The sequence below is a fragment of the Prunus mume genome, linkage group LG4 (genome assembly GCF_029339155.1).
Source record: "Prunus mume cultivar Tortuosa linkage group LG4, ASM2933915v1, whole genome shotgun sequence".
Lineage (NCBI taxonomy): Eukaryota > Viridiplantae > Streptophyta > Magnoliopsida > Rosales > Rosaceae > Prunus > Prunus mume.
In genome coordinates this window covers 7,901,974-7,911,286 of record NC_142701.1, presented here as the reverse complement: position 1 = coordinate 7,911,286, position 9,313 = coordinate 7,901,974, and the positions used below count along the sequence as shown (strand labels likewise).

Sequence of the window (9,313 nt, the reverse complement as noted above, 5' to 3'; positions counted from 1 at the left end):
TTCATGTTTAAGCATTAGATTCCATGAATGCTTTCTTTTATTGATTATATGCGTAAAGAACCTGTGCGTGTGGCCCCCTTTTGCCTTTCAAGACTTTGCCCATTTAGCAAAATAAATAGTGAAGTAAAAAAAAAAAAAATGTTTAAAGCAGGATTTGAAATTTTTTTAATCAAAGTAGAGTTGGATAATCATGGAATTATGCTCTTGCCCTAAGAATTATTCACAAAGTCGTGAAAAATAAAGCAAATTCAACGAATGTTCATATTCCAAGTTAAGTTCATCCAGATGAATATTGGATAAAGCATTATCTATATAAACAGCTTAGGGTCCATAAATCATCTATCTCAGACGCAGATTGCTTTGTCCACAGAATTGTTGATGGTTGACCTTCGAAGCACATATTCTGTCTAAGATTTAGTGAGAGAAAAGTGGAGGTTCTTGTATGTTGTAAGATTGCTCTTTAATGCATGTGTTATATATAGCCAAAACTTCTGAAGAGAGATCCCTCTCCCTTTTAGAAAAGAAAGAACCACATTTTTGGAGCTTGGATGCATCTGGTGAGGGTCGGAGCTAGGATTTCATGTTTCGAGAGATAAATTATAAACAACAAGCTTAGTTGGATTGAATAAAAATAAATAAAATTAGAAGCTAGAAAAAGAAGGGGTCAATTTGAATTCCACGTGGCATTTGCTAAAGTGGTACAAGACACTACAGATATGTCATAGCTGAATCATTCGTTGAGCATTATCTTAGTGGCTGAGTAGCTTGTTCAGAGGGCTTGGAAGCCAATTAAGGCGTAGTGATTTCTCAAAATGTGATGGGTGATAATATCATAATATAATACAAATTGTTAAATCATTTTCTTTTCAATGAAAAGAAAGAATGTCTTAATCATCTGCTGCTATAAATTGTCACCATACTTTAGTGGATATACTTGCACTTCTGATCAAACCAGAAATATAAAAGAAAAACAATATTTCATCCAAATACGACGGAAAATATGGGTTTACCATTGGCGATAAACACACGCTCGTCGTTGGATTTGTCTGAAAACAATAAAAAAAAATTATAATATATATGTGCAAGTGTGTTTTGACAGTTTTGCTTTGTAGAGCTTGAAAATGACATTTCCACAAATCCATTTATGCAAACGCAGCAAATGCAACAGGCCAAGGATATTCCACTCACCATTGCATAACAGAACAAAATTACAAGGCGTAACAATGACATCCCAAGTTCTAGTCATCCATGTTCTTCATGTATTCCTTTGAAAGTTTAGTCTCCATTATCAATTGCTGTTCTTTGATCAGAGAATAGCCCGATTCAAGTAAAGCCTCAATGGTTTGCTGTACAAGGTAAACGGAAAACCACTCAATCGTTTGTTCAGCAGTGATATGGATTTCAGGTTTGAAAAGAAACACTGGTTAAAATTGATGACACTACCTTTGGAGGAGTAAACACAGGAAGGTTGTCATTTTTTCTTCGCTTTAGAAGTTTGTCTCCCAGACTTTGAACACCTCCAATATCTTCAACCCACTAAAAGAAAAGAAGGAAACTAGTTAGACAACAAATGTGCATAACTAATAAAAGTTTTACAAGAAATAAGATGCTAGAAATCAAGCTAACCTAGACTAGTTTTAACTCATAATGGGAACTATTTGCGCTGCTATCTCTCATTATCAAGTTTATCTGCAGGGTTCCTCTTGAAAACATCATTCTTTTTAGCATTGCCCTTTTAGAATTCTTGCGGAACAGATAACAAAGATTTACATGAAATATCAAATTCTGTTCTCTTATATTAATTGTGTTAACTTATGGCTTAACATCCATTTTTCTCTCAGATTCTTTGACACTAAAGGTTACACCATAATTTATCCTTCTGAATTTTCGTGATTATTTGTTTTGTTGGTTATTTATCAACGAGTTAGGCATGAAGACTTTGAGAAGCTGGAGCATTACCGAATATAATGCCCAACAGGTAAGGCATCAGGCATGAAAACTAGGCAACAAGTTAGGCATGATCCTACAAATATTATGTCAATACTAAACAGTAACACCGATCACCACTATGATATTTAACATCTAAATCCCACTGGGTAAAAAACAAATTATACTTATAGGATTCAAATGTTTAATCACAGAAAGACATGATTGACTTCCCAATCTTTTCACTTGATATAATAATTCGCTAATAAGTTACAGTGGTCGTACATTTCAAACCAGATTGTCATGTCATGTACCTTAGAAATTGACCGGTCGTATGTTCGAGACCTCAAAGCTCCATAGAAATCCAGTGCTGCCCAGTCATTGAAAGTAAATAGTAATAACAATAAAAAGAAATAAACTATAATGCAGAAGTCTTCAAATTATAATATGAAAATAACAGTCAACAAAAATCTTCAGATTCAACTCTCACAGCAAACCACCCACTCCCAACCGCTCGAAAAGAAATTTACCTAAGCAAAGATGCAGGTTGAATGTTCTAGAAAGATGATAGAAATGAACATTTTAGTACTGTATATAACAAAAGACATAAAATGGAGAAAAGAAAAAGTTATTTTCTTTAGTATGTTTACAGGAACTCAAACACACGCAGTGCCATTTCCTTTGTGCATGTGAGATTGCTTTCCACATATGAATATGATACTTGGGAAGATAATGTTTTATATTACTATTTTAACCTTTAGTATACTGTTTGTTTTATTTCAACTACGTTGCAAGATGTGACAGTGTATGAATTCAGAATTTTTAAACTGACTGGTCAAGATCACACACACACACACACGCTTGCAGACAACTGAGGATGTTATGATCAACAGCCTATGGTGAATCCAGAACATCTTGAAACTGAGAATCCACGTGTATATGGGTGTGTAGAAGTGCTTCTTGTCTATGCTTTTTTCTTTTTTCTTTTTTGAGAAGACGAAAACAAGAGTTTCTTGTCTATTGATTTATATTACTATTTTAACCTTTAGTATACTGTTTGTCTTATTTCAACTACGTTGCAAGATGTGACAGTGTATGAATTTAGAATTTATAAACTGACTGGTCAAGATCACACACACATACACACTTGCGGACAACTGAGGATGTTATGATCAACAGCCTATGGTGAATCCACAACATCTTGAAACTGAGAATCCACGTGTATATGGGTGTGTAGAAGTGCTTCTTGTCTATGCTTTTTTTCTTTTCTTTTTTGAGAAGATGAAAACAAGAGTTTCTTGTCTATTGATTTTCAGATTGGAATTACTATACATGCTGAAAAGAAAATTGAAGGCATTGATTTTGTGAACAGAGTGGATATGAGAGCAGTGGGTTACCTTGATTAGGAAAAGTGTCCACTATACTTACAACTTCATCCCTAGACATGCCATCTTTCTCATACATTCTGTAAACAATATTAATGATATCCTCGTGGTTAGGCTGCCTGTTTCAGAAACAACATATCAAACAAGGGTGATATGCCTTGGTTCCTTCTAATCAAAAAAGGAAAAGTATCAAACATAAACTCCATAAAATTAAATAAAAAAATACACAAACAATTAGTATAGAATAGCATTTGACATACAGCGGAAATTATTAAAGATACGGTGTGGTCAATAAAAGAAGAATGTAATTAACAATAAAAATAGTGCAATTCAGTACCAGAACATCAAGAACTATATTTGGTTTACAACTATCTTGAACAACATTGTAATCCACAGTAATCTTGGCTACATAGTCCAAGTTTACGGAAAAAGGCCCAACACATTTAATAGAGAATTCACGAACAGAAAAAGAGGCAAAGACAGCTGTTTCCAATGGAACATGCATGTTTTTCGCCATCCTGTGGTGATTATATTATTAATCATGTGGTTCATGCAAACAAGGTTGACGAAGAAATCACTTCTATAGGAAAAGACGTACAAAACATCTATCCAACTAAGGTCACAAACAAGAAGATAACCGATTTTCTTGAGAAAATTGATTGTATTTCCAATAGGAAAGATCCCCATACATACAAATACTTTATCTTTCATTCAAACAAAGACTCACTGATCTGAGGAAAATTTAAATAAGAAATTATGCAGGCAATTATTTCCTTCAAGGATGATGAAGGCACAAATCTCCAAGGCAACTTCTCCTTTCAATGTGCAAGTTTGGAGCTTGGAACTGGGTATACTTGAACACTTCAAAAATGAACGTTAAGTTTTTATCCAGTGAAAGAAATAGATGTCAAATTAAACTGGTTTGTTCCTTCAAATCACTAAACATGAGCTCTTAATCCTTCGTCAAAATTAACATACCAGCAAAAAGGCAAATTTATCCTTCGTTGAACAATCACATACCAGTAAAACTTTTCCATCCTTCCATCACGGATTAAGGGAGCATAAATTGTTGACAAATCATTTCCTGTAACAATGACAGGAATTCTGTTTGTAATGTCCGATTCTCGCCAGTCTTGTCCAATACTAACTCTTGTAGGATTATCACATAGATTCATCAATGTTCCAACAACGATTTGATTATTGACTGTCATTTGAGTGTTTCCTACAAAAGAATAAACAATAACACATTTTCACTAAAACTGAAACATGAATAAAACTAAACGGTCTTCAGTCATTCCTACACACAATGACTAATGTTGGAAAGATATAAAACCATATAACCACATTTTTTTCGAAAAACCAAAAAAAAAAAAAAAAAAAGAGAAAGAAAAGAAAGAACAGAAAAGGTTGGTACTGGCTGATTCATGAATCATATGCTAAGTCTTTCCTTTTTTCTCTTGGTAAATTATCAAAATTCCAGACTAAATCATACAGTTCTCACCAAATCTACCAAGGCCAGCATCAATGTCATTGATCATCAAGCAGCTCATCTTGCCCTGAAATAACCAAGAAGAATAGAAAGGTATAAAATAAAAATATAAAAAATTAAAATTGTTGGAAAAAAGGGTTGTCCATCATCACTAACATGAATGAAACATCACTAGCATGACCTAAACATATGTAGACTGTAAAACAACTTTTTGGAAGCAACTTATTTGACGTGTTGTCTTCTATGATGGTGTGAGGGAGCACAGCCTTCAATCTTTAGCTGAAGGATCCTCTCTGTCATTTTTCCAACGGATTTGACAGGTGATCTTTAAATACATAACCCTTGAAGCACAGTTCTAGTTTAAATGCAGCTGAGTTTGGCACCGGCGTGAATGTGGGGATAATATTAGAAGGGCAGTTCATTCATTACTGTAGCACTTCTAAATTTCTCTATATGGTGTACCTTGCCAGCAATTTTCCAGTGTGTCCTTCAATCTTATCCTTTCACATCATGTCATGAATGGTTCTTCATCCCTAGCATCAAGGGGCAAAAAGGAGGAAAATCTGAAACCCCTAAATAAATCCTTCCTAGCTTTCCGACAAGTATTTTCAAATTTTACAATCTCACTCTCAGTTTCCGGTGACTTGGTAGTGTTAAGACAGCCTTAGGCCTCTTGACCCATAGAGAAGAAAGAGATAAGCAATGAACAGACTAGACCAATGAAAATGGACCTAGGGTTTTATTCATTAGCCATACACTTTAAATTCAAAGTCTAAACTCTAAACCATCCTGTAGGCAATCGTAACTGCAGATTTTATAAAGCTGTTCCCCATTATTACGGATGGAGTGTCTAATAAAAATCCGAAAGAGATCTAAAGAAGCTTTTTCTAATAAATGTGCACGATGTACACAACAAGAGAATTGAAAATTTGAATTACTTAGTGCTTGACCACGTTATTCTTTTATAGCAGAATCTATTTTCTAATATAAAAGAAGAAATAAATTACTACTTGGGAAACCAATTCTCAAGCAGGTCTAACCTCCAGAGGATTTGGAAGAGGAAAGGAGCTAAAGGTGCTCTGCTAGTGCTTTCTTTCAGACTTCAGAAGAACACATCTCTATACCTTCTTTGAGATGACAATGCTAACCTCTCTCTCTCTCTCTCTCTCTCTCTCTCACACACACACACACACAGGCAATGTTCACAGACCCTACTATAAGCAGACGAAAGAAAAGAGGGAGAATCAAAAATCAAAGTAAATTTTGTGCAATGATTAAACACTGTTTAACTTCATAACCCAAGACATACATATATTAACAGTGAAAGTGGAAGAGCTTCTAACTTGGTTCTGGACCACTTGAGAGGCAGTTCTATAGCGGTCGCGTATCAGCTTTCCTGGTTCTCCTGTAAAGTAACTTTTGATTAAGATTAGTAAAAGGAGTTGCACAGAGAATTTATATATATGACATAAAAATATACTGAGTGATATAATTAGAAAACATCAATAATTTAGGAAGTAGCCATGGAGAAAAGAAAATGGAAGAAATGGCAGTATAGACATTCTACAAACTCATCTTACCAGCTCTTTCTGATTCTAATTCCCCGGCAGACATAATTACAGGTTCAACTCCCATGGCTTGGAAAATAAGTTCAGTCTGAAATGATTTTCCTTGTCCTTTACCTCCCCAAATACCTGTAAAATAAAATGATAAATTTCCAGAGCACATCTATTAACACGTAACCACGTAAGAAGACTAAAACTCATTATCATTCTCATTCAAAAGATATTAAAAGCAATGAGATAGTTTAAAGTAAGCGGCTAAAAGCAACCAAGAAGAAGAAGTTAGACCAATATTTTTTACCATATGGATGCATATGACTTTGCAAGATGTAATAACAAGTTATAACATCTTAAGAATCAGAAAAACTCTTAAAAAGAAACATGATTGAACACTCATAGCATGATATACCCACACTAAAAAATTTCATAAAATTTTCAACTTTCAAGTTCAATGAGAATCCTTACAACAACCAGTAAAAAGTTATTGTGACTACATATACCTAGGATTAAAGGAACTTTAGTATTGAGAAGATCAGCAAGGTAGTTCTTCGCAATATGGCAAACTGCAATTTAAGAAAAACCCACATATATAAGATTACAACAAATACTTATGGATAAAGATGACTTTGATAAGCTGCACAAAACATGAATGAATCCAATAGTAAAACATTAAAATTATCAATTACAGGTTCCATCAAGGACACACGTGTATGAATATAAGAATCCCTACTACAAGGCCGCTGACGGATAACATTAAGTGTAAATGAAGATAGCGTAGAGTTTTTGTACAAGCCGTTATGGTGTTAGTATTACACTCTTGAAACAAGACCCAATTTTTTTTATGTCTAACATTCTCGAATAAATAAAAAACATGGCTTCCATGACATAGGTTGTACGAGGTGTGGTGGTTGGGTAGTCGTAATATCAATAGTTAACACTGACAAATTTATTGTCTAGGTTATTTTATTTTAGCCTTCCTTTGCACAATGTAGATACGGGCAAAGGTAAGAACTACTGTTAGGCCCTTGGAAAGCTGAGCAAATGTCTGATAAACTGTATAGTAAATTTGCAAACTCAAGAGGACAAACGAAACATGTCAAAGTATATATAGCAAATGGCCACCAACACCACTGTAGAAAATATTGGAAAAGAATGTAGCACAGGAAGGTGAGATAGGTACAATGATTATTACCAAGTTTTCTTACTTTTTTTTACCCGAAACATCACAGGTATTTTTTTCTAACCTTTTGCCCAGTATCATAGAACTTACCAACTTTATCCTGTCAAAGAGAAAGGCAACGAAAAAGACACAAAATCACTTACCAGATATTGTCAGCATAAAAATAAAATTGAAAAAAAAGAAAAAGAAGCTAAAGATTAATTATTGTGATCTACATACATGACATCAACTAATAATAAATTCACACAGAATTCACATGGATACCAAATAATTAGTTTGCAATCGATCATAAGAATTGTCGTTGCTACTGCAAGAATCAATTCAATTGATCATTGAATTCACATCTATAAGAAGTTTAATACTCAAAATGAAGAATACATTACTCACAACTTAATTAATTTCACTAAAATTGGATGAAACACAAAAGGAAGAAGCAGAAACAAACAGGATATGACCATACCATGAACAGAGGCGCAATGTAATAATCGCCCTGAAGGTACTGAAAGGACCTGGTGACCTTCTGCCGATAATCAAACACAATATCAGAGTCTCGGCCGAGGAACTTGCCGACGAAGAGGTCATCGACGAGGCCCGCCCGGGCTCCGACGGCGATGTTCATGTTGTCGGCCTCTTTGCCCAACCTGTACAAGTAGTCGTTTCCCTCGGAGTCCTTGGCCTCCCACGAGGACTGGTCTGAAAGCTTCTTCTTGGGCCCACCGCCGCCATTGTTGGTGTCACTGTTGCTGCTGTTGGTGCTGGGATTGGAGTCAGGGACAGAGGAGGGGTTTGCTGAGCAGCAAAGCGAGGAAATGGGGAGTTGGGTTTTGGTGGTGGGATGAAATGGAAGTGAGAAGAGTGGGGTTTTGGAGAGAAATGGGTTGCAGTTGCAGAGAGTCATGGTGTTTGGGATTTGTGGGTTTGGACTTTGGAGGAGAGATATGTGGGGTTTGGCGCCACAAATTAACCCAAAGCATATCCTATGGAGTCTGGAGTGGCATTGTACGGACAATTTTAACTTTGAACTCACAACAATTTTTTTTTTTTTTTTTTGTAAAAAAAAAGTTTGGGGGGATATTGGCTACTCTTGCCATCAGCGACAAAGCATACCCACAACTTCTGGTTGAGAGGACTTACGCATGGCACCCAATTTAAGACAATTTTTAACTTCGCAGATGAGTACATATTTTGAGAAATGTTCATTAACTTTAAATTCACATCCTGACCATGTTTCCAAAAATGGTTCTTCCACACATAAACTTCTTCCTATTTTACCTCTGTCCTTTCTCACTATTGGTTACCTGACATTGACATGCAGATTGCTAGTTTTATCAAGACTCACATATTTAGCCGGATGAGACCAATTGATGGGTGGAAATACATGATAGAGGAGCCAGGGCCAAATGCGAGGAAAGGGAAGGGTTCTGTTACAAGATTACCAAGTCTATCCGATGCATCAACCCAACCCTTTAAGGAGGAAAACAGTGCAATGAGCGGCAGCAGCATTATGCCCTTTAAGAAGAGGTAGTTCGAAAGTATTCATAGCTACCGTATAAATTCGTTGTGGCAATTTTGATCTCTGGCTTTCTCAATGTATGATCGTACCATCCTCATCCTGTAGGCAACTAAAAAGTGCAATTAATATAAGTGAAAGAATGTATGCATTTCCTTCAAACCTGCTGTTCCAACTTCTGAATGGCATATTAACTTATAAGCCTTCAATATGGTTTCGTGGTCACTCACCAATGACCAAATGCTTCCACTCCATGATAGC

The 9,313-nt window shown here is 35.5% G+C and overlaps 1 protein-coding gene across 1 annotated transcript; it reads right to left on the bottom strand.

The window, feature by feature from the left end:
- Window positions 1-1,041: 1,041 nt before the first annotated feature.
- On the bottom strand, window positions 1,042-8,517 carry LOC103328249 (P-loop containing nucleoside triphosphate hydrolases superfamily protein). The gene is made up of 11 exons (XM_008230649.3): window positions 8,003-8,517; window positions 7,633-7,642; window positions 6,863-6,925; window positions 6,381-6,494; window positions 6,144-6,205; window positions 4,813-4,867; window positions 4,332-4,533; window positions 3,324-3,430; window positions 2,241-2,296; window positions 1,444-1,536; window positions 1,042-1,346 (listed from the first exon to the last, which is right to left on the bottom strand). Exons 1-11 carry the CDS (start codon window positions 8,438-8,440, stop codon window positions 1,239-1,241), a joined length of 1,308 nt encoding a protein of 435 aa, XP_008228871.2. The 5' UTR covers window positions 8,441-8,517; the 3' UTR covers window positions 1,042-1,238.
- Window positions 8,518-9,313: the final 796 nt, after the last annotated feature.